Genomic DNA, 25,433 nt, shown 5'->3' on the forward strand with positions numbered 1-25,433 from the left:
TTACAGAAGAAAACACTGAGGCACTTAGAGGTTAAATAACTTGCCCAAAGTCATGTAGCTAGTAAATGATAAAGTTGGAATTCATCTCTAGTCAGTCTGAATCCAAAGCTTCTTCTCAGTTTTTTAAAAAATCCTATATCTATCTGTAACTATATCTCCTGTTATGTAAGTTATTTGAAAACTTTATTTAATGATAAAATTGTTTAATCATTCTAATTGTAGACATAAATATTGTGTTTAATTTGGTGCCTACATCTCCAGTTATATTTTTAGGATACATTTCTAGAAGTGGGTTCCTCTAAGGCTCCTTAAAACATATCCCCAGAAAAGCTCAAATAATTTACAAGCTGCATGTATTTTTTAAAATTCCACATAGAAGTATTTTTCAGTCCCATAGTGTTGCCTAAACCAAGACAAACAGGAGAACTCAGGAACATTATGAGGAAGATGGTAGTTAGGATAGTGAATCATAAAGTGTTAGAGCAGGAAGGAACTCCAGGTTTTACCTAGGCCATCTTTTCTTTTATTAATTAAGAACTAAGGCCCAAGAGGTTAAGGACATGCCCAAACCATAGCACTAATTAGAGTCAGAGTTAGGAGAAGAACCTGCAGTATATGATCTATTGAGCTGGAGTCCCTTGGATGGTTCACATGGTTCAGGATGTGCTGAAATGTCCATTTGGGGTGTTGAGTAGATATTCAAGAGAATTTTATCATCTGAGTCAGTTTCACAGCCTCCCTTGAAATATCACAGTTGTGTCAGGGAGATGTGGAAGTAACCCAAAAGGGTCTGCCCTGAATTAAAAGGCCCACTATCCACCCAGGGAAATAAAGAACTCTGCTGGGCCAGGGGAACACCAAAGTCCCCTTTCATGGTAAGATCTACAAGGCTGATTCTGAACTCTCTCTTCCTTATTCCATAGATGGTATCATATATTTGAACAAAGGGCTGCTCACATAATTCAAAACTTGCACAATTCAAGACTGATTTTCTATAGCGCTGACCAAGAATGGAGAACATTTCTGTTTATTATTGCTTCAACATGCAGCAGTTTACAATGGCTTTGCCTTGGTATCTATCTGGGTTAACAGCTGGGTTAATCTGTTAAGCCTCAAAGTTTCAATGACTTGGCACAATCAAGGGTTGAACAAAATCTGAAGCGGGCTGGTTAGCCACCCTCTATGTTGCAGACATGCCATGTCAAGGTTGCCAAGTCAGGGGAAGAGAGGTAAAGGAGTCAGGTAGGCTCTGACGTGACTCAGCCTGAAGAAATAAATGCCACAGACCACTGGCCAGAACTAGAAACATGGTCTGATTGAACTGGAGGAAGGCTGGGAAAAGTGTGGAGCAGCACACAGATATTTGATACACACTAATGGTCTCTCCCACACATTTGATTTTTAATACTTTGAAGTTACCTACTTTAAAAAATTTGTAGGCAATTTTATATCATTTCAAGTTTTAAACATAAGAGTAAAACTTTCATATTACTTTCCTTCACATATACTTAAGAAATCCTTTTGGGCTTCCTGTTAAAAACCACAAAATTTTTGCTTAATAGTTGTGAGATTTGGGTAAGTCTTTTAATGTCTCTAAACCTGTATCCCATTTTTTTTAAAGTAAAAGAAATTTTATTTTGAATAATATGCATATCATTAATTTTATTTATTTTTCATAGTGCATAGTGTATGTAAATATATAAGGAAAAATAAGCATTAGGGATACCTATGGATTGAAGTATATGGGTGAAGAGGACTTTCAATATACCCATGAACAGGCTTAGAAGCATCACAAGACAGTATCCATTAGAAAAGAATAGAAACCATGCAAAAATATATCCAAATCATGGTGAGTAAGTGCAGTCAGTACAAATTATAGTTTCTTAGGTATAAAAAGTTTATATGTTCTTTGGATTGAAAAAATAATATATAAATATGTGGCATGGATAATGTGTCATTCATAGGTATGTTGTAAATATTAGGTGAGGTTATCATGTAAAACACTTGGCACAAGGCCTAGAACAAGGTAAGTGTTCAAAGACAGAGAATTTTTCTTCTTACTGGTATTATTGATATTTCAGTGGATTTATTGCTGTTGACAGTAATATCATTTCCTTGGAATCAATGGTGTATCCATAATCATCAGAAGATAAGGAATAAGTGATGTTTGGGCTAAGTTCTGGAAATAAAAGATTTTCATCTTCTATATGTTCTTAACTCAGTAATCATGGGGAGTTTCAAGGGCCATGCCCTCCCTGGAACCTTCTTCATCATCATGGGTATTTGGTGGACTCTGAAGTGCATTCTGAAGTATGTCTGCAGAAAGCACAAGCGGACTTCCTATTTTGGCTCCAAAGCAGTGTTCTATCGAATAGATATTGTGGAGGGAATCGTAATGATCTGCATGGCTGTAATTGGTGAGTGGACTATTTCAGTATTCTGTTTTCTCCTTTTGGCTATTTTCATATGCAAAGAGGAGATTTAATATCAAATCAAGAAATTGCTAACAGTGAATTTTTACTTTAAAAATATCTCTGAACATATATTCTAATTGTTATTTCTATCTTATATAATTGTTAGAAGGTGATACTTCATATTTATACAAAGGTTTATTCCTTAATAAGTTAGTCATGGTAATTAACTTGCCTGCCCACTCAGGGTTAATTTAATTATAGAATTAGCTGGAGCCTCTGAAATAATTTCATACCAAGTATTCTAATGCCTGAAAGAATAAACTTCATCAAAAAGCATTTTTCAAAATGACATCAAAATAATCAAGGGCTGCTCTAGCTGGTGTGGCCCAGTGGATAGAGCGTCAGCCTGCGGACTGAAGGGTCCCGGGTTCTATTCCAGTCAAGAGCACATGCCGGGGCTGTGGGCTCAATCCCCAGTGGGGGGCGTGCAAGGGGCAGCCGATCCATGATTCTCTCTCATCATTGATGTTTCTGTCTCCCTCTCCCTCTCCCTTCCTCTCTGACATCAATAAAAATATATATTTAAAAAAAATAATCAAGGGCTCATGGGAGAGCTTCAGGAATAACCATTGTTAATAGTATGTACAAAGGATAGGCTGAAGAAGACTTGGCTCATGCACTCATTCTTTTTGTGTGATTTCTAAATTGGAGAGGGAGGCTAGGTCTCACGACTTCTAAGGCCTTTCCATTGACTATATGATTCTGTGAAAATGTTCTATGTTTTTAGAATTTTACTTCAGTTTCTCCTCTATGAAGGGCAAAACCTCTTAATATTCCTTTGGTTTTCTTCATGCTTAATTCATGACCATAGCGCTTTGCTATGGCCATCCAATTCCAGAACAACCATTTCCCAAGAGAGAAATTTCAATGTCAAATTCTATAGGTTAAGAAATAAAACAGCATTTTTAAGAAAATGCAACTGTGTAGCTGACTTGACCATATGCCATGTCTGACTGTGTTTTCTCAGTTATCCTTAATTGGGGAAAAGCTGAACCCTAGCATTTTTATGCTGAACCAAGCACAACTCCCTACCTTGTGGCAGCTACCCAGAGATACAGCGGGTAAGAAGGAAGTAATCAGCCTCTAAGGGGACTGATCTTACAAATAGAATCCCAAAGCATTTGGGGTTTATTTAGTTATTAGATTAAAGTAGGGACTAAAATCATCAGTGGAGCTGATCATGAAACTAAGTAGAACTGAAATCTTTAGCATTAAAAGTCTGAAATAGCTGTTTGACTGAATTGACTATCTTTGATTAAAAGTGATTATCCCAGTGGTCGGCAAACTGCGGCTCGCGAGCCACATGCGGCTCTTTGGCCCCTTGAGTGTGGCTCTTCCACAAAATACCATGTGTGGGAGTGCATGTACAGTGCGATTGAAACTTCGTGGCCCATGCGCAGAAGTCGGTATTTTGTGGAAGAGCCGCACTCAAGGGGCCAAAGAGCCGCATGTGGCTCATGAGCCGCAGTTTGCCGACCACTGATCCAAGTCAACATTTGAACCTCTGAAATAAGCCTAAACCACCAGTGCTCAGCTCTTAGGCAACAGCCCAGAAATAGGAACTCATGTCATTTAAAAGGTCACTAGATTGGACTAAGCAGTGGGCTATTCCTCCTGCATCTTCCTGCTTTCTCGGTCATGTTATGAAGAGAGTTGCTAAAACTTGGATATGTTCTTCTACAGGTATGCTTGGGGAACAGTTTATTCCTGGAGGGCCCTACCTGTCCTTGTATAACTACAAAGAAGGCCAGTGGGTCCAGCTCCTGGGTTGGCATCACACCACCATGTACTTCTTCTTTGGGCTGGCGGGCGTGATGATCATCCTATGTTCCACCATCCGTTTACTTCCTACCTCTTTAAGCAAGTTAATGTTGTCAAATGCCTTATTTGTGGAGGGTAAGTAAGAGTGAGTATTTTCTTGTACCTTTAACTACTTTTGGACATTTGTCTAGCCCTTTATAATAATATTCCTTTAGTGTCTTGGTGCAGCCTTGGTCCACGGGGTTACCAATTTGGGCCATTGTGAACTATTTGATGCCCTAGGTGGGATGTCAAAGATTCTCCCTCCCTACTGACTCATTTAGTAAAGCTGAACAAGCACAATCATTCAAAGTGCTTTATCCACATTTCACACCTGTCTTAAAGAACCATCAGCCATAGTTATCTCCTGGAGATTATCATTATTTTGGCTTTTAAAAGTGAAACTGAGCTCGACGTAATGAAACACGAATATCCTGAAATGAGGAGACGCAGCAGAGTAGCTTCCATCACCTACTAACTAGCCTTTTTTATATTAAGAGAGTAACAGTCCACCATTACATGGTAAGGAGGGTCCAGCAAACTCAGTCACATAAAAATATGAGGTCCCGTTTTTGATAGATGAATGAAGAACAACATTTTTTGCTCAGTTGGTCACCCTGTTACTGTATGGGGAAACACTGCAAACAAATGTTTAGTGATTTGTTTTCATTTATCGTTATTTGTGAAGAATGACTTGACTGTAGAACTGAAAAAGCCCCAAATTATCAGGAGGCAGTCATTTCCCAGCTCCCCATCTTGCCTGCTCCATGCGAAGATAAGAACTTCGGTCAATCCCTCTTTGAGAACAAGGGCTAGATAAAAGGTGGGCACCAACAACCTGAGTCTTATTATTTCAGGGTGTTGTGATGTTTTTAAGAAACATCTTTTCTTCTTCATCAAAATGGAAAAAAGATGATGAAGCTCATCGTTCCATGGGATTAAACAATGTAATTAGCTACTAATTCTTGGGAGCTTCCAGAGCATCTAGTGATTTATGTATATACGAGAGGCCCGGTGCATGAAATTCGTGCACTAGAGGTGGGGTTCCCTCAGCCCAGCCTGCTCCTCTCACAGTCCGGGAGCCCTCAGTAGATGTCCTACTGATGGCCACAGTCTGGCAGCAGAGGTTCGGAGTAGGCGTCCCGTGTGTGTGTGTGTGTGTGTGTGTGTGTGTGTGTGCGCGCGCGCGCCTGTCTGCTGGGGCCTGCCCCTAGCCATGCCACGTAGGCTCAGAGCAGTTGCCTTGTGTGTGTTTGTGTGTGTGTGTCCCCGCTGGGGGCCTGCCCCCAGCCACATTGGAGGCTCAGAGCAGGCGCTGTGTGTGTGTGTGTGTGTGTGTGTGTGTCTGCTGGGGGCCTGCCACCAGCCACACTGTGGAGGCTTGGAGCAGGCGCCCCTCTGTGTTGATCTCTCAGGCTTCTGGCCTCCACTGCGTGTTGTAATCTCCCTTGAGCTGTGGCCAAGGTGGGGTGCTGCCTGCAGGCCGTGCTTTCCCGCTCACGGATCGCTGGATCGCTGTGGAGACCCAGGGGCAGGCCGCACTTTCCTGCTCTGGGATCGCCATGGTGACCCAGGAGCAGGCCCACCTGGGGGCTGCATGACCTCTGCACTTTCCTGCTCTGGGATTGCCATGGCGACCCAGGAGCAGGCCCACCTGGGGGCTGCCTGCAGGCTGCACTTTCCTTCTCTGGGATCGCCATGGGGTCCCGGCTGGCAGCAGGGCTTAGGTGGCACATGGGGGTCCCAGTTGGGACCAGGGCTTAGGCAGCACACGGGGGTCCCAGCTGGGGGTGGGGCTGCACACAGGGCCAGGATGGCGGCTCGCGCTGTCCTGCCCTGCCTGCAGTATGCAAATTAGCCACCATCTTTGTTGTCAGCTAATTTGCATATTGTGCTGATTAGCCCATGGGAGGCATAGCAAATGTACGGTCAATTACCATCTTTGTCTATTATTAGATAGGATTTGCTTCCTCCAATAGACTGAATTCCTTAAGGCTTTGTCTTGTTCAGCTGTGCACTCACCCTAATTTCTGCTGCCCACACTTAGCATGGTTATTATTCTTCCTCCTGTATTGAAGCTGCTTTGAGATATAGTTAGTTGAAAATGTCATGCTGTGTTAGAGGAGAGAATGAAGGCTGGGGGAGGGGAAAGGAATGTTAAATTTAAAAAATTCCATTCTAAAGAGGTAGCGATGACTCCTAAAATGCCATTATTGTGGGAAGCTGGGAAGCAGTGGGCACCAGATATTTGGAACAAATGTGTGTATGTGTAAAATTCTGTGGTGGGGGAGAGGGGAGAGAGAAACTGGTTTCATTAAAAAAGACAAACGATTTTCCCCTCTCTATCAGCTTTTATTTTCTACAACCACACCCATGGCCGGGAAATACTGGACATCTTTGTGCACCAGCTGCTGGTCTTGGTCATCTTTTTGGCAGGCCTGGCTGCCTTCATGGAGCTCTTCTTACGTGGCAATCTAACCGTGGAGCTTCTCCGTACGAGCTTTATTCTGCTTCAGGGGAGCTGGTTCTGGCAGGTGAGTTAATGTACCGGTGTCTCCACTTGTGACCTCCTCTCTTTGTTTGGTGGGGCATGTTGCTCTAGAACCCAGAGACTTCCTCTTGTGTGCTCCTGCAGTGAGAATGCGGGCCTCCAAGAGCAGCCCAGGTGGGAGCAATGACAGAGCAGTGGGGAAGGAAGTGGGGGGGGGTGCCCGTCTTCATCACACACCTGAATATGCACAATGTAGGAACTCTGAGCTGGTGCTTTTAGTTGGAAGCAATTCTTTGATGCTAAAGCAACTTACTAATGGGTAGTAAGCTCAAGAAAAATATGAAAGGCCTGAAACAATTACTTATTGAGAAACAACTAAGGGCCAGCCACTGTACAGGACATCCACACACAGTGTTTCATTACGTCCTTACAACGACTTGTAAGTTAAGTATTATCATTCCCAACGTAATCCGATAAGGAAGACTCAAAGAGACCAAGTTACTTTCCCAGGATCACAAAATAATGAAACTGGAATCTAAATGTTGGTGTCTGACGCCAAATCTCAGGTTCTTTCCATTTTATTCTGTCAAACCCCTAACCTTGGTGTATTGTTGAAAAATTATATTCCAATCAGTGAACATATATTTTATAGAGAACGAGAAATCATAACCCAATATCTATATAGGGATGAAAAGAAAGTCTGGAATGAAAGGTAAATGTAGTTTAATCAGGAAAGATGCCTTAGAAGTGATTTTAATCACCAAAGAGCAGGGATTTGGGACCATGAGGTTATTTTAGGAACTTGAATTTCCCACAAGGAATGAGAAAAAGGCACCACAGGCAAGGAGAGTGGAACATCCTGGTCTACACAGGGAGTAGGAAAGATATGATATTTAAGCATGTGGGGGAGTAGAAAGGCTGTTTGAGCAGAAGTTAGTAAAGAGAGGCTACATTTAAATGTTATTTTGAAGAAAGAACTATATAGAAAAAGTAACAAATGCCCTATAATGTGATAAAATTGATAATTGGTGAATTTAACAAGCTTATATACAGAAGTTTGTTTGTTTTTTAAGATTATTTATCATCTGTTGGGAATCTAAATAGAATGAAATATAAAGCATTTTAAATCTCCTGGATGGACTGTTGTACCATGTGCATATATTATTACCTATTTACAAATAAAAATAAATTAAAACAATTTTTTTAATCCTCAACTGAGGATATTTTTTCCATTGATTTTTAGAGAGAGTGGAAGGGAGAGAGAGAGAGAAAGAGAAACATCGATTGGTCGCCTTAGAACACATCCTCGGGACCGAGGTACATGCCTTTGGCTGGAATTGAACCCAGAACCCTCCAGTATGCAGGCTGATGCTCTTTTCACTGTGCCAAACCAGCTAGGGCTAAAAAAAAGTTTTAAAGAGATAACTTCTGGTCAAGATGACACAGTGAGTTTATACGGCAGTGTATCTTCTCTGTTCCAAATAAATAACAATGACAGATACAGTATCAAAACTACTTATAAAATACAAAAGAAATTAAAAGAAGAAAATAAACAAACAAAAATAAGAAAGTAAAAAAATACCTCGCTGCAATTAAATAGTATGAGCAAAAACAGAGCAAGCTCCCTGTGGACCAGACACAGAACAGCACTGCACAGCAGAAGTGCTGGGCTGCAGGCCTCTAGCACAGTGATGGCTGGTGGTTTGGTTCCAGTGGAACTAAAATAAAATAAAAGGATTCCTCTTGAGGTAAGGAATAAAGTCAGGCTTTTAGAACTCTTTGTGTTGTTAATGCCTCAGCCAATATCATACTCATTGACGGAAAACTGAAAGCTTTTCCCCTAAGATCAGGAGCAAGACAAGGATGCCCACTCTCAGCACTCTCACTCAACATGGTGCTGGGAGTCCTGGCCAGGGCAGTCAGGCAAGAGGAAGAAATGAAAGGCACCTGAACAGAAAAGGACGAAATAAAGGTGTCACATTTTGTAGATGACATGATTCTGTATATAGAAAATCTTGAAGACTCCACCAAAAAACTACTAGAAACAATAAACAAAAACAGTAAAGTTGCAGGGTACAAAATCAATGTACAAAAGTCCACTGCTTCCTGTATACTATCCATGAAATTTCTGAAAAAGAAATTAAAAAAACACAATTTCTTTTGCAATTGCAACAGAAAACAATAAAATACCAAGAAATAAACTTAACAAAGGATGTGAAGGATTTATATTTTGAAAATGACAAAGCATTATTCAAAGAGATGGAAAAAGACACAATGAAATAGAAAAATATTCTGTGTTCATGGATTGTAAGAATCAACAGTTATAATGGCCATATTACCCAAAGCAACACACAGATTTAATGTAATCCCCATAAAAATCCCAATGTTATTTAAATATATATATATTTTTGACATTAATATATGTCATCTGTGAATATAAAAATATATGTATATTGATTTCAGAGAGAAAGGAAGAGGGAGAGAGAGATAGAAACATCATTGATGAGAGAGAATCATAGATGGGCTGCCTCCTGCACAACCCCTACTGGGGATCTAGCCCACAACCCAGGCATGTGCCCTGACCGGAAATTTAATTGTGACCTCCTGGATCACAGTTCGATGCTCAACCACTGAACCACACTGACTGGGTCCAATGTCATTTTTTTAAAGAAATAGAACAAAAATCATCAGATTTGTGTGGAACCACTAAAAACCCCAAATAGCCAAAGCAATCCTGGGAAAAAAAAGAACAAAGCTAGAGGCATCACACTCCCTGACTTCAAACTATACTATCTATACTAATAATAGCAGAATGTGCAAATTGTCTGTGATCCCATCACAGTAACAGTAACGACTGAACAGCAGGCTGTGTGGGGCGACCAGGCCGGCAGGGGAATTAGTGAGGGACAACCAAACAACTGAACAGCAGGCTGCATGGGGCAACCAGGCCAGCAAGGGGGGCAGGGGCGACCAGGTTGGCGGGTGGGGGGGCAGTTGGGGGTGACCAGGCCGGCAGGGGGGGCAGCTAGGGGCAATCTGGCAGGCAGGCAGGTGAGCAGTTAGGAGCCAGCAGTCCCAGATTGTGAGAGGGATGTCTCACTGCCGGTTTAGGCCTGGTCTGGGGATCCCCAAGGGGTCCCTGATTGGAGAGGGTGTAGGCTGGGCTGAGGGACCCCCCCCCCTTGTGTAGGAATTTCATGCACCAGACCTCTAGTAAAGCTATAATAATCAAAACAGTATGGTACTGGCAAAACACAGACCAATGGAACAGAATTGAGAGTCCAGAAGTATTACATTTTGAAATCAGTAAGCAGAAGTCTTACAACTTTTTTTCCCCGAAGTTGTTTTAACTATTCTTGGTCTTGTGCAATTCCATATGAGTTTTAGGATCAGCTTTCTATTTCTGCAAAAGAGGCTATTGGGGAGCTTTCTATTTCTGCAAAAGAGGCTATTGGGGTTTTCTTTGTGTATTATTGCCATCTTAACAATGTTAAATCTTCCAGTCCATGAACATGAGATGTATTCCCAATTATTTAGATCTTCTTTGATTTCTTTCAATGATGTTTTATAGTTTTCAGTCTATAAGTTTTGAGCCTCTTTCATTAAATTTACTTCTGTACAGTATTTTTTTTCTTTTCAATGCTATTGCAAGTGGGTGGAACTGTTTTTTCCCCCCGTTTAATTTTGGGTTGCTCATTGCATATGGAAAATACATCTGACTTTTGTACATTGATTTTGTAAACCTGCAAATATGCTGAATTAATTTAGTAGCTCTAACAGTTTTTCTTGGTGTGGATTCTTTAGAGTTTTTAATATTTATATATGTCATCTGTGAATATAGATAATTTTATTTCTCCCTTTGCAATCTATATGTGATTTATTTATTTTTCTTACCTAATTGTTCTGATAGAATTTCTAGTATAATGTTGAAAAGAAGTGGTGAAATCAGACATCTTGTCTTGTTTTGATCTTAGGGGAAAAGCTTTCAACCTTTCATCATTAAACATAGTGTTAGCTGTGGGCATTTGTTTATTTTAAAACATTTCTGTATTCTAATTTTGAAGTAACCAAGTGAAACTGCACAATTCAGAAACCTAAGCACATTCTCTGAATGTCCACCAGTCCCCAGAGATGATTACTATGCATATCTTGAAATTGATCTTTAAATGCCCTTAAATTTTTTTTTCAAAAATATGACCTACTAGTACTGTCTATATTACTAAAACAGACAATAAAACCCGAGTCTTCTCTGTATAGTTCAGATAATGGGAGTTGTCTTGGTTACCGTTCCTCTTGGAACCAAGCATTTTGAAATGTGGCTGATTATTTTAATGTGTGCTTTTGTTTTACATTGCAGATTGGTTTTGTCCTTTATCCCCCCAGTGGAGGTCCTGCATGGGATCTACTGGATCATGACAACATTAAGTTTCTCACCATATGCTTTTGTTGGCATTATGCATTCTCCTTTATCATCATTGGAGTGCTTTATGCTTTTGTTATCTGGTAAGTTTGTGACTTTTGTTCATGGGAGTTCTATTTCTTGATATATGATCAACAAGACTTGATAGTATGAACTTAAAATTATAGGGGATTTTATTCCTTAGCATTCCACCAGACAAGGTAATATAGAAAATTATCTGCAAACACGGAAATTTCCAATAGAAAGAATAAATGTTGGCTTAAAGTTAGAATAGCTCAGCAGTATCTCTGCTGTGCCTCTGACCTATGACTCACCCTTCAACACACTCTTCTGTGCCTCCATGCATTTACATATGCTCTTTCCTCTTATAAATGGCCCTTCCCACACCTGCAGTGACTGAGCTCTTCGTTTGCCCAGGTGTACATCAATTATAGCACTTCCCAAGCTTGATGTCAATTTTTAAAATATATATTTTTTTATTGATTTCAAAGAGGAAGGGACAAGGAGAGATAGAAGCATCAATGATGAGAATCATCAATGGGCTAGCTCCTGCACACTCCCTATTGGGGATCGAGCCCGCAACTGAGGCATTTGCCCTGTCTGAATTCATAGGTTGATGCTCAACCACTGAGCCACACTGGCTGGGCTAAATTTTTTTTTTTAATGGATAGTTTGCTGATATTCAGAGAGAGAGGGAGAGAGTGAAACATTGATCAGAGAGAAACATTGATTGGCTGCCTCCTGCATGCCCCCTTCTGGAGATTGAGCCTATAACCAGGCACGTGCTTTCGACTGGGAATTGAAATGGAAACCCTTTGGTGCACTGGACGATGCCCAACCAATAACACACACTGGCCAGGGCTGGTATCATTCTTTGACCAACATGTTTGTCTCCCATTAAATTTGAGTACCTGATTAATTTGACATTTATTCTAATACTAGAGGCCCGGTGCATGAAAATTCATGCATTGGATGGGGGGAGGGGGAGTCCCTCAGCCCATCCTGCCCCTTCTCACAGTCCAGGAACCCTCAGGGGCAGGAGGTGACCCGGCCATCAGGGGAAGGTGTTACCCCCCGCACACCTCTGCTGCTGCCACTGCTGGCAGTGCAAGCCTCAGTCAGCCCTGGCTACCTGAGCCTCGGGCAGCCCTGGGTGGCTGGGCAGCCACCATCTGAGGCTTGCCTGCATCTCAGGCTGTCCCTGTGTGGCTGGGCAGCCACCATCTGAGGCTTGCCTGCACCTCAGGCTGACCCTGGGCAGCTGGGCAGTTCTGGCCGCACCACACGCCTGTCACCCCCTCTCCCCCGGTAGGGCCGAAAGGACTGGGGGACTCCGGCAGGGCTGAGGGGACTGGGCGCTGCCATCTTTGTGATGGTGTGATGGTCAATTTGCATATTTCCTCTTTATTAGATAGGATTTCTAAAAGTAAGATTCCGTACATGTTCTTACAAGGACCCTGATACAATGTTTTATGATGGGTGAGGAGAAATAGAGCCAATTGATAAAAACACATATTCCTAGTTCTGTTGTTATCTGTCTGATTATTTTTTGTTCACAAAATGGGGACAATTGTAGTACCTAAATAAGATCATGCATTTAAACTGCTCAGGCCATAATAATGGCTCAATGAAAGTTATTCTTATTGTCCTTGTTCTTTTTGCTATTCTTCCTATTCTTGTTCTTCTCCTATATAAAAAATTCATAAGTATAGACTCTATAGGGAGAGACAAATAATTTAAGTACAGTGCAATAAGTGGAAATAGTAGAAGAAGAAAGCACGACTGGAACTCAGAGGAGGCCTCCTCACAATTGAGAATTAAGCTGCAGTTTGGAGGATGAGCAGGAACAGAAAGGGGTGAACATGGGTCCTCTCTCCAAGGTAGCTAATGCCAAACCACAAGTGGCCTGGCTGACCCTAGCTACTAGGCATGCAGCCAGCAATACCTAATCCTTTATACCTCAGCACTGATCAAAATGCTCTTTATCTGCAGCCTTCATTATGGTAGCCATGAGCTACGTGTGATTATTGAGCATGTTTACATGTTCCTAGTGTCACATTAACTTTAATTAATTGAAATATCCATATTCATAGTGGCTACCATATTGGACAGTACACATCTAGTAGGTTCCCTGGATTCCTAAAATTCAGCAGCTGCTTTAAGCCCAGTGGGGCCTCAGCCTCTGCCTCCTATCTTTCTACTCTCAGACTCCTAACTGTCTACTCTTCTCTCTAGACTTGCCCCCTCCACCCCCTACCCCTGTCACCTCTCCTGCTCTTTGCTTCTTTGAGTTTCTGAAGTGCTGGTTCTCTGAGTAAGGAAACCATTAATAAATTGTCTCCCAGATGTCTCTGCTAGGCTTTGGGTCAGCCCACTTTGATCCATAGTTGCCTTTTTAAGTGCTTTGGGTGCTGGGAAATTTTATCTTCTCATTGATTAATTTCTATGAATCCTATCCCATTCCCCCAAAGCTTGTGCATGAGCTGGTTGTTAAGGCTAGCTCTGCTATTGAGTGAAACTTGGCTTCTTCCTCTGTTGTTCTAGGCTGACATCTGGGCCTCATCTCCTTAGGGGCTGGGCAGCCTCCAAGACCAATGCCAACATTCAGGGAACCTCTCTACTGCATGTCAGCTCCCTTTCAGAGCCCAAAGAAGACTACTGTCTTTTCCTGTTTCAGAAACCTTCAGACCCTTAATAATTTTCATATCCACTTACAGTTCTCTAGGAATGCCACGTTTATTTTTCAACCTCTGCCTACCCTCCGTTTAAACTTTTGACCTTGTAGTTCCCTCTACACGTATATCAAATCAAATGCTGATCTCTTCTACAAAAACTATTGTGATTATCCTAGCCCTTGCTTATGCCCTTCATGAGTTGTATATCACTTTAGTCTCTACCAAACATTGGAACAATTGTGATCTATCTTGTGTGATGTTTGTGCTTAGCTCATGTTAGTTTTAACAGATTATGTTGCCTTGATGAAAATATCTTTTTCATATTTCTTACAGTTCTTGACACATTGTCAAACATATAGTGGATGCTCAATAAACACTTAATCTGTTTTAATAGATCTGTTTCAGAGTTATTTGAATACAGGCTTCATTTGTTTGGAAATAATGTTTTATACGCTTTTCAGTTTTATTGAAAATATAAGACTGGGAACTCATGTTCTGACATTTTGATATAAACTTAAACAATAGCTTCAAAAATATCATGAAGAGTCAGTACTGACTTGTAGTGAGGTCACATGGCAGGCTAATTCAGTCCTATAATCATAAGGCTCTTTGAAAGTCTCATTGTCAGGGTTTGACTGTGGAATGGTTTATGACTCTGTGACAGGTGATAGATTTTCAGGACGCTGTATGGTTGACATAGCACAAAGATTACCATGGCAGCAAAATGGATTTATGGAACCCTCAGCTCTCCCCGCCCCCAACAACCCCCCGTCCAAGTCTCTGAAAAATGAAGCTGTACTTCCCAGTTTCCCAAGACAAATGGTTCAAAGATTGCTTCATCCAGTCCCATGCCTGCAGTCTTGATCAGGACAGCTCACAGGAGAAACCTATCTGTTTGGAAATCCTATTACATGTTTTACTAAGTTTCATATTTATTTTTAAAAACATGTTTTTATTGATTTAGAGAGAGAGGGAGAGGGATAGAGAGAAACATCAATGATAGAGAAACATCAATTGGCTGCCTCCTGCACACCCCCTATTGGGGATTGAGCCCACAACCCGGGCTTGTGCCTTCACTGGAAATTGAACTAGGAACCTTCTGATTCACGGGTTGACGTTCAACCGCTGAGCCATGCCAGCCGAGTTAACTGTCAAATATTTAAACACCCCTGTTGCATAGAGCTATTTCAAAAGCCCTTCTCTATGGGTTGAGAAATATTGCCCATTTTTTGAAACCGGACAACCAATGAGTCCGGGCTGCCTGTCACTACTAGAGCCAATTAAGCAAAGACAGGGTTGAATCATATATGAGTGTTTATTTCAATACTGATGGCAGTATAGGAGAGCAGCAGGTCATCCACAAAAATCTGCTCTCCAATCCCCTATAAGCCAGCTGCTCATATTGGTAAGGACAAAGATTACATAGGAAAGTAGGAATTACAGGCATGGGGAAGTAGGCAATGGGGGTTGGGGTGAGACTCCATTTTTTTTTTTGGCAACAAGGTGGTTAATCTTTCCATCATATTAGGAAGTTCTTGAATGAGAATGGACGGCATTCCTAGGTTGACACCCAGGTCCAAGGCTGATTGCCAGGTCCGAGGTTGACTCCCATGTCCCAGGGGTGTACAACGCCCAGCCAGGTTAGAATGTCCTTTCTTCAATCAGAACAAAGCAATCATGGTTAATAGAGCATGATTAATATTCTATTTTTGACCCTAACATTTTCAGGTTGGTTTTCCAAGCAATGATTCACATGAGCTATTTTAAAGAACAAAATATAGATGACACAATTCCAGGTATATGATAATTTGACTTCTGGAAGTACACCCAGAGTCTCAGCTCTGTTCTTCCTCATATTAATCCAAAGGAACATATGCAAACAAAAGCCCAGACACACCTTGACTGTATTTCCCTGAATTTGCCTCATTCCAGGAACTAGTAATTATTTGCACTTCATCTTCTTTCGCCATCCCTCAGTCTGTCCCCAGTGGCCATTTCTGCATGTGCCAATATCTAGAGCTACCAGGTGCAGATAGAGCCTATTTCAAGTATCTGTATATTCATCCTCATGGCTTGAAGCAATAGCAGGTACAATCCAGAGAGGAGGAAGGGGAAACAGGAAAAATCACTAGGATCTGTGTTAGCAATTAATTTGTAGTAAGTAGCTGTGTCTTTGTTTTATTTCTACAAAAGTTATCAGGAATGAACCTGAGAATAAATTAACTAATTAATGCATTTCATTTAGCATGCATTGAAGTTGTATCATGTGGAAATAACTGTGTGGGTTTTTTAAAATGACACAAACGCTGTCCCAGATGTTAAGACGATTAGCCTTTCATGAGAACAATGCCTTGAGGAGTTGAGGATATTGGAAGCAGCATCAATTGTCAATTAATAATCAAGACAAGTGATTTTGAGTTTTCTTTGGATCTTGATGAGTCAACAGATGTTACTAAACACTGCTCAGTTGTTGTTATGTATTGGAGGAATTAGTGTTGAATTGGAGTTGACTGAAGAATTATGAATTATCTATGAATAGGTGAGTGATATGAATTCCTGGAAGATTGCTTCAAAGGCCATTGATTTATCAAATGTGTGTTGAGCCACCATATGTGCCAGACACTGTTCTAGACTCTGGTTGGGATTAGGACAGTAAGTAAGATGAGGCCTCTGCTCTTATAAACCTCATATTCTAGTGCCGTGATCAGCAAACTGCGGCTCGCGAGCCACATGCGGCTCTTTGGCCCCTTGAGTGTGGTTCTTCCTAAGCCTTAGGAGTACCCTAATTAAGTTAATAACAATGTACCTACCTGTATAGTTTAAGTTTAAAAAATTTGGCTCTCAAAAGAAATTTCAATCGTTGTACTGTTGATATTTGGCTCTGTTGACTAATGAGTTTGCCGACCACGGTGGGATGCAGAGCACAAGTAAAGACAATGCATATTGATAGGGGCAGGCCAGACCTTCACAAGAAGAAAAAGAAAGGCAGATAATAAGGGTAAAGATGCAAACAGGCTGGGGAATTTTTTCATAAAATCAGAATAATTTTGATGATTTGGTTGATCAAGTTTGCTTGTATATTCCCATGTATTTCTGTAAGTTAAATATGTTTTATTGATATGGTCACAGTGCAATGTCTTTACAAATCATCCTGCACAGAGAAAACCTTTTTCTAGACCTTAATACATCAGAGAAGGGGAGAGCCTGCTGAATTTCTGTTCCTAAAAAGCTTAGTGCCTTCCAATGTCAAAAATTATAGTTGCTGTTTCCCCTAATCCTACAGATTCTCTTAATCTATGAAAACAAGGGTGGAGTGCACTTCTAACTTGAACCACCATGTGCAGTGGGCAGCCTGTGGCCTGCACAAAAGCACCTCTCTGAAGGCTCCAGTAGGGGCTGCAATAAAGCTCAGATTTGACATGGGGAAGGAGATACCCTTATGCACTTCCTTTCAGAAGAGGGCTCCTACTTATTATACACAGCTGGGTGCAGACTTGGAAAAGCTTGGCTGAGCTTGGTTTCATAAGGCTTCCTACAACCCAGAGATTGTCTTGTTTGTTTCAGAAATGATAAAAGTTCTGAATAATTAGGCATCTTTTGATGCGTAATCAAATAATCATGCTGTGCATTCAGAAGCTACCTTAGACCTGTTTGCTTATTATACCTTACTTTAATAATAACAATAAAAACACCACACGATTTTTAACTGATGAACTGAGTGGATCTAGAGACATGGAAGCATGGAACAGAGTGCGGAATCTCGGAGGGAAGGTGGGTGGGAGGTAATCAACCAAGGACATTGTATGCGTATATCCATGGCCCTTGGACACAAACAATGGGGTGGTGAGGGCCTGGGGTGGGAGAGGGGGGGCAGCCTGGAGGGGGGGTCAATGGGGGAAAAAGAGGGACAAATGCAATACTTCAACAATAAATAATTATTTAAAAACAATAAAAAAATAAAATTTTCAGGTATGTCCAAAACCAAATAAAAGTGATTTTCTCTTTTGGGGTGCCTCTCCCATTTGCACAAATAATTTGGAGCTTGTTATAAGTACGTATTGCTCTGGGTTTTTAATCTTAAACAACATAATGTGAAATGCCTCTCATTCTTCTCAGGTTGGTTAAATCTCGACTTAATAGAACCTGCCCCTCAGAAGTTGGACTCCTGAAAAATGTTGAACGAGAACAAGAATCAGAAGAAGAGATGTAATTTTGATGGGCATCTAGTCTTTTTGGATGAACTTTTCCTTTCCTTTTTTTTTTTTTTTGCATTGTTTTTGTTCATGGTTTTGTTTCTTGATCCTTTGTTTAGCTAAGGATGATTCCTGGTGTACTGGTTGTATTTTGAATTTTGTTAAAGTATTTGAATATTAATGTTTTATTTTAGGTTTGAAATTACTTTAGATAAGTTTATTTTGCACATCAGCCTTGGTATTCAGGGCCTGGAGTGATTCTTCCAAGGTCATCTAAAGTTTGATGCCCATGAGATGACAAACATTTGTTTTACTAGTATTTGCCTTATACATATGCTTAAGATTCTTGGGATTGCTACCATTTGTACTTGTTAAAAATGGGATTACACTTGTTTGTCTTGTTGCAATGAGAAATAAATGAATACCTCAAATCTTTATTTTTGTTATTCAACTGCACCACCTTTCTATCATGAAGAAAAAGCTGTGTGACACTGAAATTCCCTTTTTGATGAGACTTGTCTTTCTGTAACACCTGACTTCTCCTCTAGGAAAAGTGAGCCAGAGTCTTTCTGAGTTGTGCACTCTTTGGGAAAAGATAAAAGGGATGATCCCTGGAACATATGGTTGCAAAGCCATAAGAGACTGGGAAAAGAGAGTCATGATATTATCTACAGAGTAAAAAGTCATCAATAGCATAGTGTGGCCACCATATCTCCCCTCTGCTGAAATAGTTGAGGGGATAAGACAAGGAATAGCCTTTTATGGAAAATCTGGGTAAAAAGTCAGAGCCCTTGCATAGTCTGTGGGCTAAGTAGACCTCAGTGGAGAGTCAAGAAATCTTGTTTCTAATTCTGGCTCTCCCATTAACCAGCCTCTGGGGCTAGAGCAATCACCATGTCCTTCTCTCTAAAGTAAGGGAATTGAATTGGATGAATCATGGGGCTCTTTCTGAATGTCACATGTTATAAATCTAGAGTCTCTGAGACAAAACTGAAGCATGGAGATAGCTAATTTTGTACAATCTCTGTCATGTTACCTATCTGTCATGTTACCTTGTCAATCTCTGCCATGACAGAAAAGGTAAGGAGGGCTTCAGGAATCCTTGAGAGATGACTCACATATGGAGGAAAAGAGGCGGCCTCGTGGGCAGCTGAAGGTGAAATGTGGGCAGTTAAATCCTGCAGGCTCCCTGGCATTCCAGAAGCACTGACAAATCTAGGGGGCTGGCCCAGTATGGTACGATCACAGTGACACTGAAGAGGAAAGTGAGTGGATTGTTTAGACCAAAGAACTGGACATATTCCTTTTCTTTAAGATTAATTTGATTCAGTCATTTTTTAATTTTCCGTTTCAACTAGCAAATGTTTCTTTCTGCTTAAATTATTAGTTTATAAAAGTGATTAGAAAGGTGTGCTATCTTTGTCCCCAGGCAAGCATTTAGGAAGGTCTACATAGTACAATATAGAGGGTGATCATCTATAGCTCACTGTTCTTATATGCCAGTGATTCTCAACCTTCCTAATGCCGCGACCCTTTAATACACTTCCTCATGTTGTGGTGACCCCCAACCATAAAATTATTTTCGTTGCTACTTCATAACTGTAATTTTGCTACTGTTATGAATCGTAATGTAAATATCTGATATGCAGGATATATTTTCATTGTTACAAATTGAACATAATTAAAGCATAGTGATTAATCACAAAAACAATATGTAATTATATATGTGTTTTCCGATGGTCTTAGGTGACCCCTGTGAAAGGGTCGTTTGACCCCCAAAGGGGTCGTGACCCACAGGTTGAGAACCGCTGTTATATGCTCTTGTTCTGAGTGTGTTAATGAAAGAACTGAAGACATAAAGATTATTAAATAAAAGAATAACTTTTGTTCATTTTTATGAACAAAATAAATGAATAAATGAATAATTTTTGGTATTCCTTCTATACACATTAGCTTTTCTATTCACCAGTTTTCAGATACATTTATTTTCTTAATGTAATGGTTGAAAACAATTGATGTGGGTCCTTAAAGGTTGATCTTGAACAATGCAATAAAACCTACTGCATTTCTGGCATCTGAGAGGCCCACACGTCATGGTCCTCAGGAGATCATGGCCTTCTGCCCTACATGTGTCCTCCATCTCAGGGGTCTCTTCTAGTCTGCCAAATTTGTATGACTTTGGCAACTCTGTGTTTCAAAAGAGCAAGCCATCAGAATGATGGTAGGATTAAAAAGTACAAATTCGTAGTTACAGAACAGTCACAGTGATGTAAAGTACAGCATAGGGAACATAGCCAATAATATTGTAATAACTGTGTATGGTGTCAGATGGGTTTACTTCAAAAGTTATAGAAATGTCTAATCATGGGTTTATACACCTGAAACATATAATATTGTGTGTCAACTGGAATTTAAAAATAAAGAAAGAGAAAAAGGAAAAACAAGAGTGAGCCATCAGCTGAAGTTACATGAAAATGGCTTTGCTGGTATCTAGACCTGAGCAGGAACTCTAGGAATAATTATCATGAACCAGATTAAGGCTAGAATATTGAAAACTGAAAGTGCAAATATTCCAACAGTCGTTATGAAAAAGCAGAAATGTCCATTCCTCCAGTCTCTGCATGGAGAGAATATGAATGAGATGCCACCCAGTGAGCTCTCAGAGGTTCAGTTCTAAGTCCACAGTCTGGGGCTTTCTGCCTCTAGTCTGCCTGAAATCAGCAGTATTTGAACACCATTATTTATAATTTTATGGAAGCCTTCACTTACTTTTACTTGTATTTGATCTCAACTCTTTCAAAAATCTGAGGTCTCAATTCCTAAGCTTTTTGTAACCCTACCTTTGAGGGTATTTCACACTTCATTTACTTGTATTTGATTGTGTTTAAAGAAACTCTTTATATATTCAGTGCAAAATCAACATTGGCTGTCGTTGTGATACCAGTTCCTCAGTGATTTCTGTAACCTCCAATCTCTTTTGCTTGGGAAACTCCAGCCTCTGATTGCATTAACTTCTAGCTCCTTGTTGAAATGGGAGGTTGGGCCATGGCCATTTTTATCCTCATCTGGTCACAATAGGGCTCATTAATCAAGGCTGTATTTGCAATAAGGTAGTGCAAAAGTCACTGTGGACGACAGGAACAATCAATAAAAGCCGTGAAGTGAGGAGTTCTTCCAAAATGCAAGAAGCCAATAGATAAAAAATATAAAAGAGAAGTTTTTACACATAGAGAATAGATCCAGAAATTCTATATTCTGAATAATGTGAATTTCAGATGGAGAAAATTGAGAGAATAGAGGACAAGTATGAAGTAAGAGGAAAGAAGTTTCCTTAAGTAAATAACAATAAAGAAAGATTTTTGCTTTAAGCTTGGACAGACATGCCATGAATATAATGACTGGGTTTCTGGGCTAAACTAGTAAAAATGAAAAACAAAAACAAAACCCCAACACTTAACCTTTCTATTAACAGCTCTGAGATTGGATGCCAGTATTTCTCAGCCTTTAAGGCATTAGTCATAAAGCAAAAATGACAAATCTTTGTCCATTGTGTGTATGTGGGAGAAATTAGTGTTGCAGGACTCTTAGAATCTATTCCGAGAAGTGGGATCACTGGGTCAAAAGGCAGTTCCATTTTTAATTTTTGAGGTAACTGCATACTACTTCCCACAGTGGCTGCACTAATCTGCATTATCACCGACATGCATGAGAGTTCCCTTATCTCCACATCCTTGCAATACTTTTTTGTTGATTTATTAATGATATCAATTCTATTGGCCATCTGTATAACCTCTTTGGAGAAGTGTCCATTCAGATCCCAAGGGAAGTGCTGGAGGGGAGATGCCATCCAACGCCCCCTCCGCACCCCCCCCCCCCCCCCACTCCAGAGGAGGCAGACCTTACTCTACCTTATAATTCCTCCGGGGTCCTGCCGCCTCAGCCTTCACCACAAACTTCCCCTCAGCGGGAGGGAGATCCCGAGGCTCCAGCACTAGGGGAGCGGTCTCTTTCATTCCCACCTCCCGCCACTCGCCACTCCAACGGAACCGGAACCACACCCAGGCAAGGGAGGGCAGCCTGTGAGACCCTCCGCACAAGGGATCTCTCCTACCCTTAAGGAGGTGTTCCTTGGACACTTTTCACCGTGTTCTCCTATCAGGCATGAAGGCAGCAGCCTGGGAAGCCTACAAATTTATCAAAAGTTACCGAGGTTATATAGGGACCCAGGAATCGCCCTCGGCTTTTCTGGAGCGCCTCTGCGAGGCTTACAGAGCTTACACACCCATTGACCCAGACGCTCCAGAAAACCGAAGGGCACTCAGTTTAGCCTTTGTAACCCAGTCCACCTCAGATATAAGGAAGACGCTTCAAAAATTAGAGGGATTCCAGGGCATGAATCGGTCCCAATGAACTGAAGTAGCCCAAAGGGTATTCAGCAATAGAGACTCCCCAAGGGAGACACACAGCACAAGAGCCTTAGCAAGGGCAGTTGTAGCGGCTCTAAAAGATACACACCCCCAAAGGAAAAAGAGTTCACAAAAAGACCAACAGCAGGGAAGTAGACCCCCATTAAGGAAAAACCAGTGTGCCTTTTGTAAGAAAGAAGGACTGCCCCGACCAACCTGATGGGGACAGGAAGAGGCAGTCACAGGCCCCGAAGGTCCTGAATCAAGAGGAGGATTGATGGAGCCAGGGCTCCATCCCGCTCAGCCCCCAGGAGCCCAGGGTAACATTACAGATAGGGAGCAAGCCTGTTAGCTTCCTAGTAGATACTGGTGCTACCTATTCCATCCTAACCGAGCCTATGGGACCAATAACCACCAAGAAAACTTCCATTCAGGGGGCCATGAGAAAGTCAACTCTCTGCCCATGGACTTCAAATAGGGCAGTAGATCTTGGGAAAAGCACTGAAACCCATTCGCTCCTTGTCATCCCTATTAGGACAAGACCTTCTACAAAATCTACAAGCCCCCATCTCGTTCGAAGGGGACAAGGCCCACCTTCCCTTGGACTCCCCAGCTCCTTTCCTACCAAAATCCTACTCACCTGCCCTCTGTCGGAGAAATATCTTTTATAGGAAGAACCGCCTCCAGAAGCTTCACCTGCCAGTGAGCCCTCTGCATACCTAAAAAGATTTCAACAGCTTTTCCCCACCATATGGACGGAGAGCAACCCTCCGGGAACGGCAAGTCACAAAACCCCGATTGTAGTCCAACTGATGGCCACCACAACACCGGCTCGGCCCCCCTTCAGGTTCCACAAGACTCTTGCCATCAACCCTGCCAGCCTCCTCCCAGACAATGAACCCAAAGAACCTCTATATGGCTGTTTAAAGGTCATCGACTTAGTACAGACAGCCTGCCCGGACCTCACTGGCATTGCTGGATGAGGTGCTGTTCATGGACGGGAGTAGTTTTGTCCAGGAAGGAACCAGGTTTGTGGGGGTGGCAGTAGTTACTTTAGACGGAACCATCTGGTCTCAGGCATTCACTTGTGGAATGTCGTCCCAGAAGGCTGAGTTAATTGCCCTTATTCAGGCTCTCCGGTGGGCAAGAGGAAAATCAGTAATGATTTATACTGACAGTAGGTATGCATTTGCAACAGCTCATGTACACAATGCTATTTACAAGGAAAGGGGACTTTTAACTTCAGCCGGGAAGGACATCAAAAATAAGGAAGAGATTCTGGCTCTACTAGAAGCCATCTGGTTACCCAAGGTAGTGGCATTGGTCCACTGTAAGGGGCACCAGAAAGGACACTCTCTAGAACAGTGGTTCTCAACCTTTTGGCCCTTTAAATACAGTTCTTCATGTTGTGACCCAACCATAAAATTATTTCGTTTCTACTTCATAACTGTAATGTTGCTACTGTTATGAATCGTAATGTAAATATCTGATATGCAGGATGGTCTTAGGCGACCCCTGTGAAAGGGTCGTTCGACCGCCAAAGGGGTCGCGACCCACAGGTTGAGAACAGCTGCTCTAGAAGCAAGAGGGAACCAGGCCACAGATGAAGCGGCCCGGGAGGCTGCCCTAAAACCAGTGGGGCAACTACAGATTCTAGTGACGCTTCCAGAGCTGACCTACCCACCTCACCAGCCTACTCGGAGAAGGAGGAGAAACTAGCTACACAGAAGCAGGCCTCCGGAAACCTGGAAGGATGATGGACTTTACTGGATGGCCGACTTTTGGTTCCCAAGGCTCTAGGTCGGCAAACCGCGGCTCGTGAGCCACAAGCGGCTCTTTGGCCCCTTGAGTGTGGCTCTTCCACAAAATACCACGTGCGGGCGCGCACGTACAGTGCTATTGAAACTTCGTGGCCCATGCGCAGAAGTAGGTATTTTGTGGAAGAGCCATACTCAAGGGGCCAAAGAGCCGCATGTGCGAGCCGCGGTTTGCCAAGCCGCAGTTTGCCAACCACTGACCTAGGCCATACCAAGCTTACAGAATTCCTAAAGGATAGATACCATGTACCCAACCTAGACAGTATAATAGACAGCATTGTTTCCCAATGCATTACCTGTGCTCAAGCGAATGCCAAACAGGGTAAAAGACCCCCGACGGGAATCTGGGCTGAGGGAAATTCCCAGGGAGAACACTGGGAAACAGAGTTCACAGAAGTCAGGCCCGTGGCGGCAGGGTATAAATATCTCTTAGTTTTCATAGACACTGTCTCAGGATGGGTTAAAGCTTACCCGACCAGGACAGAAACTGCCACCATTGTAGCTAAAAAGCTACTCCAGGAAGTAGTTCCCAGATTTGGCTTACCTGTAACTTTAGGATCGGACAATGAACCTGCTTTTATAGCCAAAAATTTCATGGGACATAGCAAAGACATTGAATATTAATTGGAAACTACATTGCGCCTACCGGCCCCAAAGCTCTGGGCAGGTAGAACGCATGAATAGGACCTTAAAGGAGGTCCTCACCAAATTTACTTCAGACACCGGTGAAAATTGGGCCACCTTACTCCCCTTTGCCCTACTTAGGGCAAGGTACACTCCATACCAAGTGGGGTTCTCCCCATGTGAAATTATGTTTGAGAGACCCCCTCCCATACTCCCAAAACTTCGAGAAGAAATAAAAGCTGAAATCCGTAACCAATCTTTACTCAAGTCCTTACAGGCTTGACAGTCCACTCAGAAGACAGTCCAGAAACACGTCTGAGATGCTCTGCTTGTATCAATTTCTAATCTGGTCCATCCCTTCTAACCTGGTGACTCTGTTTGGGTAAAGAAATTTACCATCCAAGGACTGACTCTTACCTGGAAAGGACCACACACCATCATTTTGACCATCTCCATGGCAGGCAAGGTTGATGGAATCCCGATGTGGCTTCATCACACTCAGCTTAAGGCAGCACAGGCAGAATAGAATCCAG

The 25,433-nt window shown here is 41.9% G+C and overlaps 1 protein-coding gene across 1 annotated transcript; it reads left to right on the forward strand.

The window, feature by feature from the left end:
* Nucleotides 1-2,227: 2,227 nt before the first annotated feature.
* On the forward strand, nt 2,228-18,481 carry TMEM45A (transmembrane protein 45A; the record flags this gene model as incomplete). The annotated part of the gene is made up of 5 exons (XM_081086745.1): nt 2,228-2,417; nt 4,158-4,370; nt 6,624-6,808; nt 11,123-11,268; nt 17,977-18,481. The coding sequence occupies 5 exons, from the start codon at nt 2,228-2,230 to the stop codon at nt 18,068-18,070; spliced, it is 828 nt and encodes a 275-aa protein (XP_080942871.1). The 3' UTR covers nt 18,071-18,481.
* Between the last annotated feature and the right edge of the window lie 6,952 nt (nt 18,482-25,433).

Source organism: Myotis nattereri (assembly GCF_964212035.1).
Source record: "Myotis nattereri genome assembly, chromosome: 3".
NCBI lineage: Eukaryota > Metazoa > Chordata > Mammalia > Chiroptera > Vespertilionidae > Myotis > Myotis nattereri.